Source organism: Diospyros lotus, chromosome 9 (assembly GCF_014633365.1).
Source record: "Diospyros lotus cultivar Yz01 chromosome 9, ASM1463336v1, whole genome shotgun sequence".
Classification (NCBI taxonomy): domain Eukaryota; kingdom Viridiplantae; phylum Streptophyta; class Magnoliopsida; order Ericales; family Ebenaceae; genus Diospyros; species Diospyros lotus.
In genome coordinates, this window is record NC_068346.1 from 4,301,281 (window position 1) to 4,325,906 (window position 24,626).

The 24,626-nt window shown below is 38.5% G+C and overlaps 2 protein-coding genes across 8 annotated transcripts in view; one reads left to right on the forward strand and one right to left on the reverse strand.

Annotated features, from left to right (window-relative positions):
- The window catches only part of LOC127809152 (MAP3K epsilon protein kinase 1-like), a 100,606-nt gene extending 77,273 nt beyond the window's left edge, over window positions 1–23,333 (reverse strand). Inside the window, exons 1-7 of one of the 7 annotated variants that reach the window (XM_052347870.1) lie at window positions 23,079–23,333; window positions 22,239–22,373; window positions 18,919–18,939; window positions 14,817–14,890; window positions 14,625–14,715; window positions 14,466–14,549; window positions 12,910–13,011 (exon numbers count right to left, since the gene is read on the reverse strand). In XM_052347870.1, coding sequence (XP_052203830.1) covers window positions 12,910–13,011; window positions 14,466–14,549; window positions 14,625–14,715; window positions 14,817–14,890; window positions 18,919–18,939; window positions 22,239–22,373; window positions 23,079–23,138 — 567 coding nt within the window. In that variant the 5' untranslated portion in view covers window positions 23,139–23,333. The remainder of the gene's footprint in view (window positions 1–12,909; window positions 13,012–14,465; window positions 14,550–14,624; window positions 14,716–14,816; window positions 14,891–18,918; window positions 18,940–22,238; window positions 22,374–23,078) is intronic. The other 6 variants (XM_052347866.1, XM_052347869.1, XM_052347868.1 and 3 more) reach the window with 6 other exon arrangements.
- Window positions 1–24,626, forward strand: part of LOC127809154 (uracil-DNA glycosylase, mitochondrial) — a 36,349-nt gene that overhangs the window by 5,111 nt on the left and 6,612 nt on the right. The gene's annotated exons all lie outside the window — the stretch shown is intronic.

The following is a 24,626-nucleotide window of genomic DNA, read 5'->3' on the forward strand; positions in this document are numbered from 1 at the left end:
CAAGCTGGCTTGAAGATATCTTCTATGGCAAGCTTGCTCACAAGTTTCTCAAACTGAGATTTGTGTAATCCCTTTGTAAGAATATCGGCCACTTGGTCAACTATTAGAATGTAGGGTATACAAATTACTCCATTATCAATATTTTCCTTGATAAAGTGTTTATCTACCTCTACATGGTTTGTCCTGTCATGGAGAACTGAATTATGAGCAATAGAGATTGCAGCTTTATTATCACAGTAAACTTTAGCTGGTGGAGAAGTGGAGACAATCAAGTCTGATAGAAGCTTTTTTATCCACATGACCTCACAAATATCATGGGCAATTGCACGAAATTCAGCTTCAGCATTGCTTCTAGCCACCACATTTTGTTTCTTACTCCTCCAAGTAACAAGATTGACTCCCACAAAGGTGCAATACCTTGATGTAGATCTTCTATCAGTTACACTGTCTGCCCAGTCTACATCTGTATAAGCCTCTATATGAAGATGTCCACGTTTTTTAAAAAGTAAACCCATCCCAGGGGTTCTCTTTAAGTACCGCAGAATTCTGTAGGTAACTTCAAAATGTTGTGAACCAGGTGAGTGCATGTCATGACCCTAGGGTTTAGTTAGGGTCTAGGAAGGAAATTGGATAAGAATTAAGAGGAAGGAAGAGCAGAAAGGGAGGGAAAGGAAGAATAGAACAGAATTGAGGGAGAGAGAGAGAGAAAAGCCGTGGGAGAGTATTGAGAGAGGGAATTGAGATTCAAATCATTCATTAAGCTCATTTCTCTAACTACTAAAGCCTATTTATAGGCTTACAATTGAAGATGCTAATAACAACAACATAAAATGCAACTAATGCAACTAATAAGGAAAATACATGACATGTATTACTAATATATCCTTGGGGTTCCTTGGGGTCGTGACAATCCCCACCCCTTCAAACAATTCTTGTCCTCAAGAATTGATAGTTGTTGACCCCATTCCTCAGCCGATTCCAACCTTAGCAATCTGGTTTCTTCTTCCGCATTTTCTTGTGCTTATCTCATATCTTCCTTTTCTTTTGCCTTTTTGTGTCTTTTTCTTCCAAAACATCAGTACTATGACTTGCTGCAACAGCAAGTCCAGCCATCCCCCTCATTCTAATTTCCATTGAGAATGGTTCCAATTGATCCGTTATAGCTGCACCCATATCACTTCCAATCATAGAAAGGAATTAAAACTTTGTTGCAGGCCAAAATCTGATTCGGCGTTGCAGCTCTCCCAGCTCTCCAACTGAAAGAGGAATAAATAAAACAGCAAGAGTTTTGTTCCCCTCAACAAAATTTTCATTGTAATCTTCAAACTCCAAGGTTGGCGTAGTCATATCCTCTCCCTTCTTCACAACCTCTTCTCCTTCCTTATCTTCAATAGAGATTTCCTGGACCTCCATGTCAACTATCCCTTCTCCAATATCCGAACTTCTAAACCGTGTGGCAGCAGCCTCCTTTTCCCTCATCTTTTAAACCACATGGATGTTCTCAGCAGCTGCAATATTGTGCAAGTCCTCAGCCTCCTGCTTTTTCCTTTGGTCTAAATCTTCATCGATTGCATTTTTTCCTTCAACAACTTCAGTATCAGCTTCCTTAGAACTGTCGTTAAGTAGTTCCAGCCCGGATTTTTCCGTTAAATCTCCTTTAGCTACATATGGTCCTTTACAAACATGCAAGCTGCTCTTACGATAACTTTCCGATGGCAGTCCATGCTTTCTACAAATGGCTTCTAGTGCCAATTCTTGCAGCCTCGCTTTCTTCGCAGCTTGTTCCACCGTAGTAGGGCAAAACATTTTCACACTAAGACTTAACGCATCGTCAAGACCATTAATGAATCTTGATACAAAGTAATGTTCTGACAAGGCTAGCTGAAAGCTCCACATCAATGCCCTTAATTCTTCAAACCTCTCTTGATATTCAATCACTGATCCTTCCTGCTTAAGCTTGTTGAACTCCTCAATCACATCAATCATGTTCTTCTCCCCAAATTGGTCACATAGATCTTTAGCAAAGTCAGTCCACCTGACCTCCCCTTCCCTTGTTGTAGCACATAGTCCATCAACATCTCCTCCATCCAATTCCTTGAAAATTCACTGCTGTAACAACCTCTTGTTCACCTTCTAAGGATCTCTTCGAAAATTGATTCCGATACTAAAAATCAGCAACCCAAGCCAATGTAATTGCTGCTTCCAATTCAGCAACCTTAATCCGCTTCAGACATTGCCCTAGCAATAGCCTAGATCTGAATCATCTTTTTAGTTGCTGCTGAATGGCCTCCAAATCAATTTCCGAAATCTGATCAGGTTGTTTGGCCTTCAAGTTCACCGGAATTCATTCACTGAAAACTCAGTCACTGAAATTGCTTCGATAAATTGCCAAGACCTACTGATAATCGATCGCTTCCAAATCCGCAACCTTAGCAGCTTCAAGTTTGGCCAACCTAATTCCACCTCAAACGAAATGCATTGAGATATGGATCTAGATTTGCTTGATTAACTCAAACAAGAATCAGCGGCCAAGGAGTTGCTCGATTAATTCGATCAAGTCAGCTGATAATTTCTCCGAATTGAATCACACTCCGAGGTGCAGTGATTACTCAATATTCACTTTTGACCTAAGCTTCCTTCTCGCCTCAATCTTACTTCAACAATTGAGGATCGAATTTGTGTTTGGCCTTCAATTTTGCCTACTCACAGCTTCCAACTTCACCAGAATTCCGTCATTGGAACCTCACAAATCTGCCTCGATCAGCCCTATCCTGATTCGCTTACTCCCAAGTAGCCACCAAGATGCAGCTGATTGATTGCACCTTCAACAATTCCGAGTCTCACCGCAAAGAGCTGCCGGAATTACAATCGAATCGCAGCTATCCATACAACCGAGTTCCCATCCATGAGGCTACCACCAGCTTCGTCTTCAGCTTCTGGATTGCTTGAATTGCCTAGCCTTGTTTTGCTCCTAGCAACTAATCCGCAATCGACAACCTTCCTTACTCCCACCTTGGTCACATACAGTGACCTAGACTGGTTCCGAGAGCCGTTCACCTTGTGTTACCTGCAATTCCGACCCTCATTGATCTGCCGAGGACTATCGGATCTATTGTAGCAAAATTGTAACGATCCTGCTTTGCGGTAGTCTTTCTAAGGAATCGATTGGTTTCTGTGGCTGCCAAAAACCAATCAGAATTCGTTGATCACTGTCGGAACTCTCCCGACACGCGTCATCTTCAATTCTGAGTGGAAATTGCTTTGCTCGGCTTCGCCTTCCAAATCTGAGTTCAACTCCGGCTTGCAACTGGTCGCTATCTACTCACAACCACCACCAATCAAGATTCGCAGTGGATTCGCCACCCAATCACCGTCCACTTCAAGCTTGCATCGTCGGAAATCGTTGCTTATTCCCAAACTTTGCTTCCGATTGCGACAGCCTTCAAATTCTGAAAATCAACCTTCAGAATTTGCTGCACGGAATCACCTTGGTCAATGGCTAAACTTCCGGATCACAGCCAAGGATAACCTGGTTTACTTCTGCTTCAAAAGTTAAACCAAAATGGCCAGAATTCACCGCCGATAATCGTCGGAATTTCTCACAAAGAAAATCGCCGAGGAACGATAGCTCTGATACCAAATGTCATGACCCTAGGGTTTAGCTAGGGTCTAGGAAGGAAATTGGATCAGAATTAAGAGGAAGGAAGAGCAGAAAGGGAAGGAAAGGAAGAACATAACAGAATTGAGGGAGAGAGAGAGAAAAGTCGTGGGAGAGTATTGAGAGAGGGAATTGAGATTCAAATCATGCATTAAGCTCATTTCTCTAACTACTAAAGCCTATTTATAGGCTTTCAATTGAAGATGCTAATAACAACAACATAAAATGCAGTTAATGCAACTAATAAGGAAAATACATGACATATATTACTAATATATCCTTGGGGTTCCTTGGGGTCGTGACAGTGCATAAATTGACTTACAACACTTACAGCAAAGGCTATGTCTGGTCGAGTATGGAATAGATAGATAAGTCTACCCACAAGCCTTTGATATTTCTCCTTTTCTACCACATTCTTGGCCTCAATAGGTTGAAGTTTTAAGTTGGATTCAATGGGAGTTTCAGCAACCTTACACCCAAGCATTCCTGTTTCACTGAGTAAGTCCAGAATATACTTACGTTGGTTGACAAAGATCCCCTCCTTAGATCTTGCAAACTCCATCCCAAGAAAATACTTTAGAGGACCCAAGTCCTTGATCTCGAACTCATGAGCTAATCTCCTCTTAAGCTCTTCAATCTCTCCTTTGTCATCACCAGTCATTATTATATCATCCACATAGACAATTAAAATTGCTTTCTTACCGTACTAGTGTGTTTGAAGAATAGTGTGTGATCTGCTTGACTCTGAATGTAGCCATAGCTTTTCACCGCCTTTCCAAATCTTTCAAACCATACTCTTGGAGACTATTTTAGACCATACAAGGATTTTTTTAAACGACATACCTTGTTTGTACCAAGGCTCTTCTCTGTCATGACCCAAGAGGAATTAGAGGGGCAATGCTGCCATTAGTTACAATTGTTGGTTAGAATATGTTATTCATTCTGTTAAAGTGCACATGGGTGTTGTTCTACAATATTCTATTAGTTGAACAGCCTATAAATAGGCCATAGCATGTAGAGAAATGTATGTTGGAATGATTTAGTGAATTCATATTTCCCTCCTTACTTTCTCTCTCTAGTTCTTCCTTATTTCCTTCCCTTTCTCTTAATTTCTGCTATGTATCTCCCCCTAATTCTTATCCATTTCTCTCCCAAATTCTTCTCAATTCCTTCCTAGACCTTAGCTAAACCTTAGGGTCATGACATTTGGTATCAGAGCCATCATTCCTCGGTTGTGATTTCAATCAATCTAGACGCGAAGACGAGGCAATTACGAAAACCAGTAGTTCAGGTGAGTTCGAGCAGCGATTTTGTCCGCATTTCATATCTAAGTAGGAAGGAAACAAGGATTGATCAAAACCAAGATCCGCTGGTGAATTCCGATCGACTATTGGATGTAATTCTAGTTCGGGATTTGAAGGCAACTTGGCTAGGCAATTCCGACTTCCGATTGAATCTCGGAATTTGATTCCGACGCACGAGGAGGTGAGTGTTGGCTCGGAACTGAAGGCGAAGAAGGCCGATCAATCCTTAGCCGTGAATTTTTAGCGATACAGTCGAACTCTCGAAGAGTTTCAACGGATCAAATCGGACAACATTTTCGATCCGATTCCGAAGGAACCAAGGGCCGATTGTAACCAGGTGAGCAAGCAACTATTGGTTGATCTTGGAAGGCTAAGCAAGAAGAGGACGTTCGGCCACGAATTGCAGTAAGTCTTGCTCAAGGTGGCAGGGCGAATTGTGGCCAGGTGATCTCTGACTTGATTCAATCGAGAGGTAAGGTAGTCTTGTGGTTGTAAATTTCGTCTCAGATTTGAATTGCGTAGGCGGAGCTGGTTCCGTAATCTGATCTGACTTGAAATGGGAGGCGATGTTCCTCAGAGAGGAATCTAACGCAACCGACCTTGATCTTAGTTGTAATCTGGAAGCGGAGTTCTGCAATTTGAGACAAGGAAGAGACAAGGAATTTCGGTGGTTACAGAGCTTGGTCGGTGATTGGGTAAGCAAGTATGCAGGCTTGAGGCGAATGGAAGCAGAGTCGATCAGTATGTGGTTGTTGCGATTTTAAAGGTGAAATAGATCGGTGATTCCAATTATGTGATTCTAGATCTAATCGTTGCATGTGCAATGGATTTCGTGACATGAATCTAGAGGCCGAACCGATGCAATCAAGTTCCGGAAGTATGTGCGCAGCAGAAACATTGTTATCAGAGTGGCGTAACGGGTTTTGGATCGGAAACGGATCTTAAAGGCAGAGTTAGGAGTTGATTTCGACTGTGAATTCTGGTAAATTGTGTTTGAAACTCGAAAGGCGATTCTGACGGTGACTACGAACATATGCGGTCATGTGCAGTTGATTGAGGTGAACTTAGTACTGCTGAATTTGGATTTTGAGGAAGGCAACGGCAGGAAACAATCTCTTGTGTGATTGTGGAACATCAGCAAATTGCTTATCAGAAGTGATCCTAGTGAAGTGGATCTGCTTGGTTCTCTGGAAGCTGAGGAAGGCGAGTTCCAGGTTATTTCTGACTAGATTCTAGCAGATTTTATTGGTTGCATCAGAATCGATCAACAAATAAGGTGGATCTAGAGCAGCCAATTGCGAATTGGGAAGCAGATTCTTAGGCGACTGCTATCTGGGCAATCCGAAGTGATTCTTCAAGAGCAACCAACCCTAGGTTGCTGGCTGGGGTGGTGAGTTTTGGCAGCAAGCAAGGCCAAGCTACTCAGGCGATCCAAGGAGAGGACTCAAATTAAAGGCGCTAGGATTCAGATCTGGGTGCGCTCCTGTGGCTGCCACTTCGGTGAGTGGGTGAGACGGGGGTGATCCTTGAATCACTTTGATTTCAGTTGTGATTCTCAACTTAGATTGGGAAGCGATGAGAAGTGAAATTGAGCAATTAGAGTCAGTGCAATCATTGTCGAATTTTGGAGAATCTGAGTTGGATCCTGTTCAGCAGCAAGAATTGAGGTTGTTGAACTGGAAGCAACCATTACATGGCTGAATTAGATTTTGGGAATTAAGGATTGCTGAATTTTAATTCAAGGAGGAGTTTCCGAAGGGATCCTTAGAGGCTGATCAAGAAGCTGTTATAGAGTGTAATTTCAAGGAATTGAACTGAGGAGATGGCCGAAGGACTAATTGCTGCAACAAAGGAAGTTAAGGACCTTCGTAGGCAACTGGACGATTTTTTGATTATGTGTTCACATAAATTTCAGACTGCTAATTGGACTTTATCGATCTCAATTCCAAGTGCCGATTTGCCCACTTTTGCTCCATTGGCTATTCCGATGTTTGATAGGGATAGGCCAAAATGGTGGATCCGACAATGTGAACAGGTGTTCTACCAACACTGAGTAGCTGAAAAGGAGAAGGTAAAAATGGTTGCAACTAATTTGAGTGGAATTCCATCCGTTTGGTTCCAAAATTGGAGTTGGGGAAGGGTAGAATGGAGTTGGCCACAGTTTGTAAATGCCTTGTGTACCTGGTTTGGAGAAAGGCCCAAAACTAATGTTGTCATAAGAGTTCCTAAGGCTGCTCATCAAGAAGTGCAGGGAGCTGATATGGTAGCCATGGAAGAGGAAGGTGGTGTTCATACAACTAAGGAGGAGTATGAGGCTGATGAGGTACTAAGAACGAGAATGATAGCTGCAAGGAAGGAGGACAGCCCTGCTGATCTTATTGATCTCCAGAAGCAGCAGAGGAGGAAGGAGTTTGAAAAGTTTCTTTACCAAGTACTTGAGGAGAAGGAGGAAAGGATTGCACCGGCCACCTTGTTTGGAACATCTCATACGTATGTCTTTGGCACGGGCACACAAAACAAGATAGCAGCTGCAAAAAAGGTTGATTTGCTTAAAGAGAAGTTTAAATTTCTTCTTATGCCTGGAAATGAGATGGTTACAGGATTGACAGCTCCATTGGAACCATTTTCAATGGCAATAAGGAAGAGGTGGATGGCTGGACTTAGGCTTGTCGCTAGTCGTAGTTCTGTTAAGAAAGAAGGAAAGAGAAAGCAAAAGAAAAGAGTAATACGAGAGAAGAACAAGAAAAGGCGAAGAAGAAACCAGTTGGTGAAGATGGGCATCAGATGAATAACAACGATTCAATGGTAATAAGTTTCTTGGGGACAAGAAACCTTTCAAGGAGGGGAAATTGTCATGACCCAAGAGGAATTAGAGGGACAATGCTGCCATTAGTTACAATTGTTGGTTAGGAGATGCTATTCATTCTGTTAAAGTGCACATGGGTGATGTTCTACAATATTCTATTAGTTGAACAGCCTATAAATAGGCCATAGCATGTAGAGAAATGTATGTTGGAATGATTTAGTGAATTCATATTTCCCTCCTTACTTTCTCTCTCTAGTTCTTCCTTATTTCCTTCCCTTTCTCTTAATTTCTGCTATATATCTCCCCCCAATTCTTATCCGTTTCTCTCCCAAATTCTTCCCAATTCCTTCCTAGACCCTAGCTAAACCTTAGGGTCATGACATTCTCAAATCTTGGAGGGAGATCCATAAACACTTCTTCTTCTAAATCACCATTTAGAAAGGCATTCTTTACATCAAATTGGTGAAGTGGCCAATCGAAATTTACTGCAAGGGAGAGGAGAACTCGAATGGAGTTTATTTTAGTTACTGGAGCAAATTTTTCTTGATAGTCGATGCCGTATGTTTAGGTGAATCCCTTAGCAACCAACCTTACTTTGTATCTTTCTATGCTCCCATCTGTCTTACATTTTATAGTAAATACCCACTTATAGTCTACCGTTGTTTTGCCTTCTGTTTGTTCACAATCTCCCAAATTCCATTCTTTCTAAAAGCACTCATTTCTTCCTGAACTGCTAACTTCCAATCTAGGTCACCAAGGGCATCCTGAATTGTTCTTGGGACATGCAGGTTAGAAATATTTGAAAGAAAAGCCTTATGATAATTAGACAATTTTTGGTATTACAGGTATTTGGCAATCGAGTGTTTGGTTAAGATCTCACTCCTTTCCTAGTAGCAATAGGGATATCAAGATCGAATACGTCAAATGAAGAATAATCTGAGGGAGTGAGTCTAGAGTTACCATGAGAAGAAGAAGTACTGTCAGAAGACCCATCATTCGAAGACGTCGATTGTTCAATTGTTAGAGGAATATTCGGAGTATTCTTCAGGGTTTGCCTTCTTGTATAAAATTGAAGCTCCGATTTTGAAATATTTTGATCCATTTGTGGTAATTCTCCCCCTAGTACCAATCCCATCATGCTAGGCACCTGTGAACCAGACACAACCTATTCCACAGCATTTGGAACATTTATATCCTTGAGTTGTATATCAGAGTGGATGGGAGTACCAATCATGGTAGGACGAGGGTCATAGAGTTTTAAGGAATTATCCTTCTCAACATTAGAATTCAAAATATTATCTTTTTTCTCAATATGCTCCCCCTAAAGATGATTTGTGGTAAAGTAGAGTTCAGTTTCGAGGAAAGACACATCCATACTAATATAAGTTTTTTTGATGACATGATTAAAGCATTTGTACCCTTTCTTATTTGGTGCATAGCCCAGAAAGACACATTTTTCAGCTGTGGGATCCAATTTGGAACGAAATATTTGAGGAACATAAACAAAGCAAGTGCATCCAAAAACTTTTAAGGGTAACTCAGAATATATACGGCATAGAGGAAAAAGTTGTTTTAAAGAGTGTAAGGGAGTTTGAAATTGTAGAAAACAAGTGGGCATACGATTGATGAGATAGGAAGCAGTTAAAATTACATCACCCCAGAGATACTTGGGGACATTCATAGAAAACATGATGGCCCTGGCAACCTCTAGGAGGTGTCAATTTTTTCATTCAGCAATACCATTTTGTTGGGGAGTTTCTCGACAAGTGGCTTAATGTAAAATTCATTTTTCTTTTAAAAAAAAAAACCCCAAAGATTCGTTAAAATATTCAGTGTCATTATCAGATCGAAGAATACAGATTTTTGTGTTAAATTGAGCTTCAATCATATGGAAAAATTCCTTGAAAGTTTAAACACGTCTAATTTTTTTGCAAGTAAGTAAATCCAACAAACTCGAGTATGATCATCAATAAAAGTAACAAACCATTTTTTGCCAAACAAAGTAGGGACCTTAGAAGGGCCCCAAACATCACTGTGTATCCAACAGAATGGTTTTGAAGGACAATAGGGTTTTGGATGAAATTTAACACGATGATCTTTGGATAAATGACAACTCTCGCATTGAAACATAGAAGGATCCACTCCTTTAAACAACGTAGGAAATAAATATTTCAAGTAAGGAAAACTGGGATGGCCTAACCTAAGATGCCATTGCATTATTTGATTAGAAACAGAAGTAGAACTAGTACCACTCAGCCCGTGAGATTTTTTATTACACAAGACATCCCCATTCAAATAGTACAGTCCGTTTATTTCTCTAGCACTGTGAATCGTCTTCCCCGAGTTCTAGGCCTGAAAAATGTAATAGGAGTCAAAAAAGATAACACGGCAGTTAAAGTCTTTAGAAAGTTTATTAACAGATAGAAGATTGCAGGCAAGTTTAGGAACATGGAGTACTGATTGAAGATCAATACTATCAGAGAGTTTAATGAGACCTTTATCTGCAATAGGTGAAAAACTACCATCGGCTATTCTTATTTTTTCATTACCAGCACAAGAAATATATGAGTTGAATAGATGTGATAAACAAGTCATATTATCAGATGCTCCCGAATCAATGATCCATGGAACTGATTGGGATGAACTAGACAAGGCAAAGGAATTTCTACCTGAATAGGCCAATGAACAATTGGATGTACCAGGAGACAGATTAGGCTTTAGCATTCGCAGAAGTTAATCAAGCTGCTCTCTGTTGAATGGTCTTGCATAAGCTTCATGGGCAGTAGGTTGGGATCGCTTCGATCTAGGCTTCCAATTGGCTGGTTTGCCATGAAGCACCCAACAAGTTTCCCGAATATGGCGTGGTTTATTGCAATGATCACACCAAACACAAGGCTTTTCTTTCGCCTTTCGTTGACCCACAATATGCCATCCACTAGCATTAGCATCGGCAGTCACAAGCGCCATATTTTCAGATAACCCACTTTCACCACTCTTCTTCTTACCCAACATAACCATTCTTCGGCTTTCTTCACGCCGAACTTCAGAAAAAGCTTCACTAGAGACGAGTGACCGACGATCCTCCCACGAACTTCATCATACTCAACATTCAGTCTGGCGAGAAACTTAAATACCCGATTAACATCAATCATTTTCTGATAATGTTTGCAATTGTCTGTGTTCTTCCCCTCACATGTGTTGAAGAGATCCAAGTCCTGCCATATACGCTTTAAAGAATTAAAGTATATGGTGATAGTATCACTACCTTGTCGAATCTCACCAAGCTTCAAGTTGAGATCGTAGATTTGGGATTGATTCCCCAAATCGGAATACATGGCAATGACTTCATCCCATAGTTCCTTTGCTGTAGAGAAACACATATAATTTGAACTTATCTCTTCCTCCATGGAGTTAACAAGCTTGAATTCTCAGCATCCCACATGTCATACAATGGGTCTTTACTGTTTGGGGCTGATGTGGCGCCAGTTAAATAGTCAATCTTTCTCCGACCTCGAATATACATACGAACAGATTGCGACCAACGTAGGAAATTGGTACAATTGAGACGAATGGTCGTAATCTATACCGGATGTGAGTCGGAGGAGCTTCGGGGAACTCGAAATTGGTCTTGAGAGGACTGGGATTGTTGGATCGGAGTGACTGAAGATGCAGAATCGGTCATGGCAGCTAAACAATCAAATCAGGGTATTACACTGCGTGGTGGCAGCAAAACAATCAGATCTAGACAACCAGATCTGGTGGCTGAACAATCAAATCTGGACACACAAGTAGTGACCCACGGATTTAGACCCAGTAGTGACCCACGGATCTAGGCGCTTGGATCTAGGTGCCCAATCTAAACAAGAACTTATCTAGGTGCTTGGATCTAGGCGCTTCAAAGGATGGGAGCGGCTCTGATGCGCGAACAGGGGCGAATCACGAACAGCGACCAGGGATGGCGCTGAACGGTGGATGGGAGCGGATCTGATGCACGGACAAGGGCTGCTTCTAATTCGCGATGCCAAGGCAACAAAAGCAGCGATAGGTCCGACGAATGGAGGTCGATCTTCGCGAGGGGCTAGGAGGCCACGACCGTTCTAGAGATGGGAATCCCACTGGAGAATGACAACGACCGTGGTGGCGGCAGCGACAAGGATGTCGGATCGCAGAGGCGGCGGCCGGTGTAAGGGCGGCGACGGCGTGAGGATTGAGCGATGACTAGCGACCGGTGTAAGGGCGGTGGCAGATCTTGGGTATAGCAAAGGAATAGGAGAAGTTAGGGTTTCACAGTGGACTGCTGTGATTTAATCCCTAATTCCTGCTCTAATACCATATAAACTAGGTATTTCTCTATTTCTTAAGATACATAATATGTTGATTCTCTTTTCTCTTTATAGAGGAAGAGAATAATACAAAAGGAAAAAAAAATATACACAGAATATACATAGCTTCTAAAATATACAAAGAATATTCTATATCCAAAAATACTTCTATTTCTACAGATACATTTCACGATTGCACCTCATTTTATTATTTGAGTGATCTTTGCTTATCAAATACACAAACAAATGCACATACACATACAACTCTATCCTTTTATTTGCTTAAATAGATACCATGGTTTGCAAAATGATACTCCTAGTGTAATTCACCACGGTCTCTTGAGTTCGTTTTCCAGAAAAGGTAAACAAACACTGACATGTGAAAGTTCTGATAGCTGTTTGAAAATTTAGTTCAAACAGAAAGTCATAGAAAAAAAATGAACAAGGAGATTATTTGCAAACTCACCATCTGATTGCATATAAAACATCAATTGTCTATTCTATTTTTGTCCCATGAGTATGTCCAGGACTCCATGGTCAAGAGTCTAGTCAGGGACAGTTGCTTACAAAAAGCTAACATAAATGGTGCCTTACAAGTCCATTCCCCCAGATACCAAAACAGAAACAAAATAAAAATAAATTTATGGATTCTTAACAAAAGCTCTCCTAAGTAAATATATGCTTTCAGATAATTCAGTTTTTGAATTCTAATGGAAAAAGTATATAGACAAATGTAGAAGATAGAATAAAAACACTTGCAACACCAATAATATAAAATTCAAACGCCAGCCAGTAATGACGAGGTGATTCATGAAATACCTCCGGAGCCATCCAATAGGGTGTGCCAACAACTGAATGTGTATTGACATCAGCCTCAGTTAGTTTTGTTGCAACCCCAAAATCGGCAAGTTTCACGAGACCCTGAAAGCATGAATTGCACCAAGCAAGTACTCTATAAAAACTGAAAAAGATAATATGAAAAACTTGATTGTCCAATATGATCCAAAAAAGAAAAAACAGTGAGAAAACAAGATGAAGTAAGCAAAAGGGCAGTAAGTGGCACAATGAATATGACTGTTATACTTGGTCCCAAAAAAGTAATAGACAAAAAAGAAGCAATTTTCCGAAATTAATATAAGCAAATGCAAGAGATGGGGACCTGATGCAGGATATAGGACTAGCAAAACTTCTTGACCATCTAAAACAACTTCATGCAAGTCAAACTTGCTCTACCTACCAGTTAAATAAACAGAAAACAAGATTGGAGAACAAGAAGATGACATGCAGCTGGAACACAAGTAGTTAACCAGAGCTAGATACTAATTTAATATAGATTCTCATCAAATAAGGGTTAAAAGGTGTTGAATTGTTAACTACCATCTGATCTAAAAGCTTAACCTATTAGATATAAGGTTAACATTATTTTTTTATACTATTATTTTTATTCCCAACCAAAGGGAAAAATTTACCAAGAGAGAAATAATAATTGCTTAGACGGTGTCCGGTGGGGTCCACATCCTACGCCTATGACTATTCTATTAGCAACCCCATCTCATGCTTCACAATTTTTTATCCTGAATTAGAAGTAATAATATGAAGAAATAAAGAAAGAACCAAGCAAACTCAAATCATATTTTCTAACTCCAAATTTGAAACTGTGTTATGATAGATATCACTTCAAATGGTAAATACCCCTTTCCAAACCCCACACATAAACAATAAATACCTCTTTGTTTTACAGAGGAAAAAAAAAAAAAACAAACAGCAACAAGGGAAAGGTTGCATACAAAAACGACCATCCCCAACCCTAGCAAAGCACGGAGTCTAGTGCATTGGGGATGCCCTCTAGACATAAGATAATGCTTATCCTCATTTGTAGTAAACTCAAATTCTCATTCATAAATCATAGTCATCCAAATTAGCCAGGAGTTCCTCCCACCTCCACAAAATAATTTGATATTTCTCCAATAATCCCCACAATGAACAAAAGCCCACAACAAGCTCCAGTTAATTGGCAACCTAAACTTGGACTAACAGAGAAGAATTATGTAGATGTAATCAAGTATAGATGTGAACAGCTAAACCTCTTGTACAACAATTTTGCAATTAAATGAGATGCAAAATAGAGGTAATTTAAAAGGTAATACAAGTTTTAACAGAGAAGAATGTCAGATAGGATAAATTGCAATTGTCAGCTAAGCAAGCAGTTAAGACTCTTGGCATGCACGCCATGGGATTAAATTCTACCTTGACTGGGCTTGAGAGGAATAAGAAAGCTCATAAGTTGAACAGTATAACTGATCGCCATGGTACTAAAAGTGCATAAATATATAAATAACCAACCAAATGCTTCAAAGAAAACTATGTAATGGTACCTCTTTGGTTGTCAATATATTTGCGCCCTTGATATCCCGATGAATTACACCCTGTTCATGTAGATAAACCAAGCCTTCCAGTACCTATAACAAGCATACAACCATTAAATTAAAACTAAAAAGGTAGAAATGCACTGCGTTAAGAGTCAAGAAGCATACCTGAGCTATATAAACAGCCACCAATGATTCTGGAAATGGTCCAAATTTATTTGGCTTAATAATATTTGCAAGTGATCCATTCTCCACATATCTGTTTAGTTGAAACCCAAAACATGATTGCAGAATTTTTAGCACACAAAAAGCCCAAAATGTCAACGAATTCATCAAAATGGATAACACAAGCATACTTACTCAAGAATTATGTGAAGATGAGTTTTTGTCTTTAAGGATCCAAGATATTTCACAATGTTCTTGTGATTTAAATTCTGTCACAAAACAAAGTTCACCAAAATTCATGAATATCATGATGGGAATTCATGTTGTCATGCAACTAAAACTGAACCTTTTTCCTAGTTTTAGGGGGGTAGATAAGTAGGTGTGCAAGGATGGGGTACATAATTTGGTATGCGATATGACTTTAATAAATATACTGAGATTCCAAGAGCAATATTGATATTTTTTATGTAAATAATGTCTCAAAGAGCACCAAAAGGGGGTCCATGTAGAAAAAGACTGGAACAACAAGAAGTATAGGAAAACAATATTGATGTTGTCAATATATTAATAAAGAATGTTGAATGCATGTGTGAGAGAAACATAAATGCTATTAGGGTGGAGGCAAAGCACATGAAGCGATCAGATTGATGGCATCAATCAAAATCCAAAATCTAGGCAATCAAGATGCTTAATAAAGGATGGAGAGGTTGGAACAGATAGCCTGGCTATATGAATAGAATAATCAGGATCCTGTTTCATATGGATCCATAACCATAACAAGCTGTAAGACACTAACCAAGGCTAGAAGACATAGGCAACTAGTGCTGAATATAGTGGGCAAGTCTTTATGTTAGGCCAAGAGAGTGTTCATGGATGGAGCAAGGAGGCCGGAGAACACTTGCCTCCCACCTCCCTCAACCCTGACATTATGGAGGAAAAAACAAATAAATAATGACAAGTGCCCCTCCTCCCAGCAAAAGAAAATGACAAGTTATGTCACATCATCTGGTTGTCCCTATGGCAGTTGCTACTGTTGAATTATTAACCACCATCTAATCTAAAACCTTAAGCTAGTTGTAACATCCCGCATCGAGCGATAGGAAGGATCGGAACAACTTACCCTGATGGGCCTACACGAACTTCCCAGGGGGGTCACCCATCATTGGATTGCCCCAGGTCAAGCACGCTTAACTTGGGAGTTCTTTGCCAACATTCAGCCCAAAAGGTATCCAGCTGGTGTTGTTTCCTTTCTTACACTATCCTCGATATATTCTAACTTCTCTGGGCTCTCGGGGTATTACATTCTCCCCCCCTTGAGCACATGACGTCCTCGTCATGCGACCTTACAACTGGTCCCAGACCTTCTCCCTTTGGGGGCTGCCATCCTAGAAGCCTGCCAGAAGCCGCTCCTTGTACAGGCCCTCAAGCCCCGGCGCCACTCCCCGCCCTCATTGGACCGCCTTCGCCAAGGGTCGGCTCTGATACCATTTGTAACATCCCGCTCGAGCGATAGGAAGAACCGGAACAACTTACCCTGATGGGCCTACACGAACTTCCCAGGGGGGTCACCCATCATTGGATTGCCCCAGGTCAAGCACGCTTAACTTGGGAGTTCTTTGCCAACATTCAGCCCAAAAGGTATCCAGCTGGTGTTGTTTCCTTTCTTACACTATCCTCGATATATTCTAACTTCTCTGGGCTCTCGGGGTATTACACTAGTAGATAGAGGGTTAACTTTATCTTTAATATTATTATTTTTACTCTCAACACTTCCTCATGTGTGGCCAGGTTTCAATGCATAATTGGTCCAAACACAGGAAACTAATGAAATATTGGGTTGGTGATGAGGTTTAAACTCAAAATTTTGCTTGCTCTAATAACATATTGAATTGTTAACCACAATCTTATTTAAACACTTAAGTTAGTAGATAGAGGGTTAACTTTATCTTTTATATTACATTGTTTGCTCCCACCCCATATAAATTTTTTAAATGTGGGGCATAATGATTAAGACAAAAGGCACATAGCATTTTCTTTTTCAAATAGTTGAACTTTAAGGTTCCTAAAGTATTTCATTCACTAAAATAGCATTCATTACCATTTATCTAATAACCTAATTGGAAAATCTTCTAAAAGTCATATGCAATTAAAAGTAAATTTCCATGTATTTGAATAGGGATTTAAAAGGGCTAAAACCAGTTTTTTTTTTTTTTTTAGCCGCGCGGGGGGGGGGGGGGGGGGGCTTTATTTCGTAAAAGTTCCATATAGTCTTCTCTTTTTCTAATTAAAACATGGAAACCAACATACAGGTGGCAATTGAGTTGCTTATATTGAAAAATATGTAATCATCCCCATCAATGCATAAACCTTGTTCCACAAAGTTAGCAAGCCTTTGGAAAAATTCAGGCATAGGACTCTGTTACTTTTGATTAACCATGCACAAATTTCTTAATCTCTAACCATAGCATTCAAGGAGAGCAAGCTATGTTAGAAGTAATTATGCCAAAAAGATTACTAATTACTAAAAAGAGCACTTAGGTTTCAATTTTGCCTACTATGCAATGGTGATGCGTATGCATTGCGGGTTATTGCACCATTAATGCATATAAGCAACAAAAGAAAACATGTGTTGCCTACACTTAATGGCAAAAGTCAGCTGCTTCATTCTAAATTAAAAAATTTAAAAGAACTAAATCTCCACTAACTGGGAGCAAAGAGCAAGTATGGAACACGTAGGTATAGGTTATGCTTTGAAATGAAATAATTTTGATTATGCTTTGTCCAAGGACGAGAAAACTATAACCAATGCACCAATTAATCTTATAGAGAATTCAACCTTAGCTTAGGAGGAGGAATGCTAGTGGCATGCTTAACACATGTAAATTGACACCTGAGCAGGCTTGGTAAGATCCAAGTACAACAAGTGAAACAAATAAATATAATTATAATTAGTTTTATTTATTTCAAGTTCATTGTAGAAAAAGTTTGACCTTGGTGGCTTATTGGTCCTCAATAGAATGGTGTATAGTAATTTGGGCCAAGTTTTTTTTATGTCAAAAATGATCTTTAGGCTACTTCAAGTTGGATGTGGCAAGGCCTCAATCAATTGGCTCTAATCCAAATTCTCTAAATAAAGCTTTTGAGTTGTTTTATCTTATACATATGACTATTGTTAATGGATTATGAGACAAATCAAGTTGTCAAGCAAATGAGCTAGGAACCTAAATGCATACCAAAGTGAGGTATGTGAGTATTGAGGCTTGTTCAAGCATAACTCAAGATGCAGGGACAAACAGAGACAAGACAGGCACACAAAGACACAACATGAAGAGGATGCATCAAATGATAAATTATATATTTGTGTGTATATAGAAAATAAGAGATCAAAAAGGTAGTAACATATCTTCTAGAAACATCTTGTATAAAAAGTTTTGAAATTTAAGTTCATGTAATTAGTAAATTTCTAAGTGAGGAGCACCAATAAATCTAATCTACATGATATCTATTTCACAGTTCATTTTTTAACTATTTCTATTCTAAAAGTTGATTTTTAACACATCTCTAAAACGTATAATGTGGTTTTAATTTATTTAGCCATTGAACACACATCATCCCCCTTCAAACTCAAGCCCCTCCCAAGTGCTGGTGAGGCAACATTTATATTCAGTTCCATGTAGAAGGCACTTTAATTATTTAAGATGGGAGGAAGCTTTAAATAAATGCTATGGAGACAGAAGGGGCCAGGCAAGACCTATGGGCCACTACATTATCACATTTCCAACATAAGAAGAGGATTCATTATAAAGATGATAGTTTCCACAAAAATGGTCCTATTGGATAATTATAATTGGTGAGGAGTTCCTAAGGCTATCCCAAGAGATCGCAAGATTGTTGATGAGGAAAGAAAAATTGAGAAGGCAGGATCCTAAGATGAGAATTGGAAATCAGAAATCCTGAATGTTTTATTTGAGTGTTGGTGGCTGTGTACGAACTACAGGGAGGGATTGGATATGGCAGGTGAGTTCTCTATAATTTGATCATTTATATTTTTGGATCTTGTAGTATCCTTCCAACAATGGCTGGAGAATAGAATATTCTCTCATTCTTTCACCCGATTTTATTAGAAGTTGAGCAGCATCTCACAGCAACAAAAATTGTGGCCAGTAAACCCAAAGCAGACATGCAGCACATATGCATGCACCAGAGACATGCACATTCTTCCCAGCCAAAGCACACAATATAAAACATGAAATGAAGAACGCTAATAATTTAAAAGCTGCATAAAGATAAAAATTACCTTCAACAAATCAATCTCTTGCTGAGACAATAAACATTGCACGAACCATGGATAATTTAACAAGAAAAAAAAACTTGTTAGACAAATTCAGTAAGAAGAAACCAGAAAGCATGCATCACCAAATTATATATATTTGGAGCAAAAAAAAAAAGGATTGCTTTACTACTTCATAAGAAATTGAAAATGCATAAGGCCAATTGATCCCCTAAGAACGCCTCCCTTGCCACGAGGTGTAACAAATATACAAATACGTGAACATTCACTACATCAAGGAAAAGTTAAATTGTCCTCAAATGTGATCTAGAAAAAAAGTGCTTGATAGAGGTTTAACTATCCATCTATCATTAAGTGCTAGGTGTCATAGATCATGACATGATAGCCCATGACAATGTGGTATCAAAGCAGGACCCAATGGCAGCACAGGGTGCATGCATGGTGTTTTTTGGGCTAAGGTGATGACAAGCAAGGAGGTGTGCATCTTCAGCAATTGCATATTTAGAAGGCGAGACGGACTAGAAGCACTGACACACAAAGCAGTCAGAGAGGTGGAGTAGGCAGGGGTTTGCTACACAACAAGGGGGTTGTAAGATTGTCATGGACTGTCCGTTACTAACAGTACCATGGGTGGTCTCCATTATTCCTACAAGTTTACTGATATATCACTAGGGGTGCAGGTACATTGCCTTCGAGATGCTTTATTTGTATTGTTATAGCTTGTGGTCTAAGGGGTAAGGCTGCCCCCCCCCCCCCCATCCACTTGGGGACTAGGGCGGAGGGTGTTGCATGGGGGAATATGCTGGCCCTGTGACATAAGGCTGATTTCCACTGTTTAACTAACATTTGCTCCAAAAAGCCAATAATTTGACATGCAGCAAAATAACTATAAAGTCGTTGATTAGCTATGAAAATTCAATATCCCACCAACTTAAACCAACACCTACATTTATACAGAGATACAAGTTTCTCATGTCCAAGTAAACTTTTCTCAAAAAAGATACTATAAAGTTGATTGTTATTATTATTGCAATATCAACTTTCACAAAATTTGTGTTCTAGGCATAAAAAAACATTTCATATTGAATAATACATCTAAAACTTCAGAACCAAAATACCCTTGAACTCACTAGAAATTTTCTCTATGGCCAGTCAAAAAGCTATATATAGGGTATAGTCATCAAGTGAAATACAGTTTTGAAACTGTACAGCAAAAATCACAACTAGGTGGGTAGGTAGATAAATACTAGTCTACCCATGGCTACATAAGCCCGTTATATCATGTATCGTGTTTAAGGTTTCCCATCAGGTTTCTTTGGTCTTCCACTCCCTGTAACTACAAACTTCCTCCATTTCATCCACTTGCTTCACAAGCGTGTCTATCAATCTTCTTCTCACATGTTGAAACAATATTAATTGCATACCCCACATCTTAACTTCTATAGCACATTTATATTTGATGATAAATGTTCTTAATAACCACGTATAAGTAATTTGGGTTCCTTTCTTCTCTATCACCTTCCACATGACAACTCTTTCATAAGGCTTTTCCAAGTTTATAAACATTATATAAAAAAATCTTTTTGTTTATTACATCAGGTCTTAATTAGTAGATGGCTTCCATTGTTGTTGACCTACTAGGCATAAAACCAAATTGTTTTTTGCAAACCTTAGTTTCTTTCCCTAACCTTTGCTTGATTAGCCTCTTCCAAAGTTACATAGTGTGGCTCATTAGCTTGATTCATTTACAATTTTTACAAATTTGAGCATCTCCTTTATTCTTATAAATAAGCTCTCTCTCCACTCCTCCAGTACCGTTTTTTATTTAAGAATCACATTAAATAATTCAAGAACCAAAAAAGCCCTCTTCTCCCATGCATTTCCATGCTGCTATCAAGATATTATCTAGTTCAAGTGCTTTACTATTCATCATTTGTTTCATAACTTGCTTTATTTCATTTGGACAAAAACCTCTATAGAACATGTAATTCCGATCTTCTTCAGAGTTACAAAGCTGTCTAGCACAATACTTATTTCTCACCTCATTGAATAACTTCAAGAAATGCCCATTTCATCTCTCCTTGATTGCCCCTGATTTGCTAGCACCTTCTATTTTGTCTTTTATGCATTTTACTTGACTCAAATCCCTCATTTTTATTTTTCTTGCTTTAGCTAACTTTCATATATAAATATGCGTGTATATATATTTTTACCCATCATTTGTGTCGAGTTGAGGCTTAGGCTTTCTTAAGTTTTTTACTTTGCTTTCACCAACTGCCTTATTTGCTTGTTTGCCAAAATATACCTCTTCAGATTTTCCTCATTATGGGATGCATGTACATCTTGTAACGAGTTGTCATAGTTTTGACTCTTTATGGTTTGGAGCTTCTCCCTTCGACTCTCCTATAACCATTTTTATTGTATTTCAAAATAGCAATAGCCACCCAAGTCTGCATTTAGTTACCCTCACCTTTACAATCCAATCTCTTTTCCCACACACTTTATCATTCAAAATAACTTGTTTTCACCTTTTAAATCCTACCATTAAATTCTTGGATTTCACTTTGTGCCATTCTTCTACAACCATTTTTTGATTGAACATCAAGGACTATAAGCCTGTGTTGAGTGGTTAGAGATTCCCCCAATAAACTTATAATCCCTTACAATATAAGAGGTCCATGTGTCTCAAAGAAAAAAATCTATATATACACATATAGTTTATTCAGATTAGTTGATAAGTCATTTTTATACGTGACAAACTATTCATCCCATTTCTTGAATCAAATATTAGCTACGATGTAAAGAAGAAAGACAGAGGGGGAGAAGTTGCTAGTATCTAAAAGTGATGTCATTGAGTCATGCTTGTAATAAGAGACCGGTTCATAAAGCTAAATGTTAAAAAAAAAATAATAACAAAAAAAAAAGAGCTACATATAATGCGAATAAAAAGAGCAATTGTATAAAAAAAAAAAAAGTAACTAAAAAATGCCTTTCATTCATTAGCTTATTCAGCATTAGATAAAGAGTCAAGCCTCTTATAAAATCAGATGCATTTTTAGTTCATTCAGCATTATGTGAAATGTCAAGACTCTCTAACCTAAAACTTTGAGATCCATTTATTGAAAAATGTATTCATGTGGTAGATTTAGTAATCATAAATTTTCAACTGCACTAAAAAAAATACAGAGATATACAACCGTGTAATGTATCCCTGAAAATCAGACATTGTATTAAGGAAACAAATTTGAGCTTTCCTTCTTTTTATAAAATCCTGCTGATTTGAAGAAAAAACAATCTGCTTGGAAGGAGAGCAATTAAACTCGTACCATTATGATGTTGAGATCCTCTTGAGCAATGTTTTCCAGAGACACCTGTTTAATTGCCACGAAGTCTCCATTTTCCAAATCCAAACCCTTGTATACTCGACCATACGCTCCTTTTCCAATCTCATCTCCAAGCATCTTCAACAAATACAGCCCCAATAATGAAAAAGAAACAAAAAAGGACTGAATAATAATTGTAATCTAGCTTCTGTTTTGAGATTTCCCAGAGAACAAAATGAGAAGTTGCACGAGCATCGAAAATAACTGGCAATTGGTAGTTATAATCTCGTACATTTTGGGTTCAAGCTGTGGAAACTGGAAGACCCATCATCCAACTAAAACAAACTACTTAAATTACTCTTTTAAGTGATCAAAATCAGGTAGTACTAGGCCAACAACAAATCTCAAGCACCGGACCTTTTCTTTGCAACCAAAATTATCTTAAAACAGTAAGAAATAATTCAACGAGAATTCGCCAGAAAATGTGCATGTTCTACTTTTCTAGTTTTGCTTTCAGAACGAAACTCCGAATTGCGGGAGTTCCCAAAATACCAATTTTCCACGAGACTGGGTTTGTAAATTCGTATCTTTGTAAATGTTCTACGCACACACAAAACGAAATCATACAGTGCCGGTAATATGCTCTCGGTTGAACAGGACATAACGTCAGCTCGACCAGTGAACGCACATTTCCGCATAGACTAGGTAAACCTTTTTTCTATAATTTCATCGGTTATTTTCCATTTTCCACCGCTTTTTCGTGGAAAACAGAGGTGATCACAACCCTAAAGAACTAGAGAGATCAAAAGCCCTAGACAGAGAGAGAATAATGATAATTCATACGTATTTGTTGTCTAAGGTCTTCGATTTGTGGAACGCTGAAGACGCCGCCTGCCGAGACATTGCTCTTCCTCCTCAATCTCCCTGTCGGAGACCAATTGACGGCTGATCGGAGGAAGAACCTCCGGTGAACGGAGAGGGAGAGTTCCCCTGAGAGTGCGAGAAGGCCACACAGTCGGGCGCCCCGGTTTTGCAGAACGCTTTTGCTTTTCCGTCAAAATACGCCCGATGTGAGACTGCTTCCAGCTCAGCTCCACCCTGAATAATCATCATCGCTGTGTCACATTCTGGGTGATATATATTCCCCAAGGGTTTACGATATTGCTTTTTTGCCCCCAATTTTCTGGGATCTTGCTCGGGAGCACCATAAAATAATTAACATAATTGTGAAATCCTAGTCTGTATGCGAATTTGGAGTAATTGGCATTGAAAGATACCTCTGCTTAATCATATATTTACTAGGTTTCTTACAAATATATTATTTTCGTAAATTAATGGTTATTGACTTTTTTATAAAATAATTATTTTAATAAATTTTTTTTTGTTAACGCATCATCACGAGTATCCCTGGCTGTTCGGCCCCACAATATTAGTAAGAGATGTAAATCAGATAACTCAGCAGCAGTTTGATCCCTAACCCCACCACAAACATAAGGGCAGCGAGCAATTTTCAACTTTCAAAATCGCTCTGAATACTAAGCTTTATCCTTGGACAAGGTTCGAATACTTAACCTAATAACCCAAATAGCAACACCCTATAGTGTACTTCATTTGCCAACAAAGTTATGTCCTGGGATTATTTCAACAACTTTTATAATGTCTATATTGATATCTTAAGACAAATTAAAGAATAAACAATTAAGCATTAACCATACAAGTGTTGAAATCATTTTATCAAACTAATGTTGGAATTCGTGAATAAATGGATTTGAATGCTTGTCAGATGCTTATTAATACCCATCAAACGTGGATTTTAATGCAAAAATCTAAATCATAAATCAATAAAGAACAAAGTTGATAAATAATTATACTATAAAATAAATTCATAACACTATATAATTATTCGTATAAGAAACATCGAATAAAAATAAAACATACCATAATATCATTTTTGTTATTCTATTGATGTACTGAACTTCTAATCTTATCTAAATGCATAAAACTTTATCAATTATTATAATTATCACAAGTCATACTATCTTTTTGTTTAAATTATGTTGACAAATATAAAATTAGCTATAGTATAAGAATACGACTATAGCTAAATAATAAAAATGACAAAGCCTTGTTAATTGGAATATAAATACTTATAAGTCTTACAAATATGCTCTTAATATAACCTAATTAAACTTGTTAGAACCGAACCAAATATATGAAATATGTGTTTCTTAGCCTGTATGTTTTGTTATTTACCTTTTATGTCCCCGAGTTTTCCCATATTATACGTAAGCAATAAGAGAATTTTCATATTTTGTGCAAATTTTATTATTAAGGAACTTATGAATATCACATGTATTTAAAAATGACCATATATATTTTGTTAGATGTAAC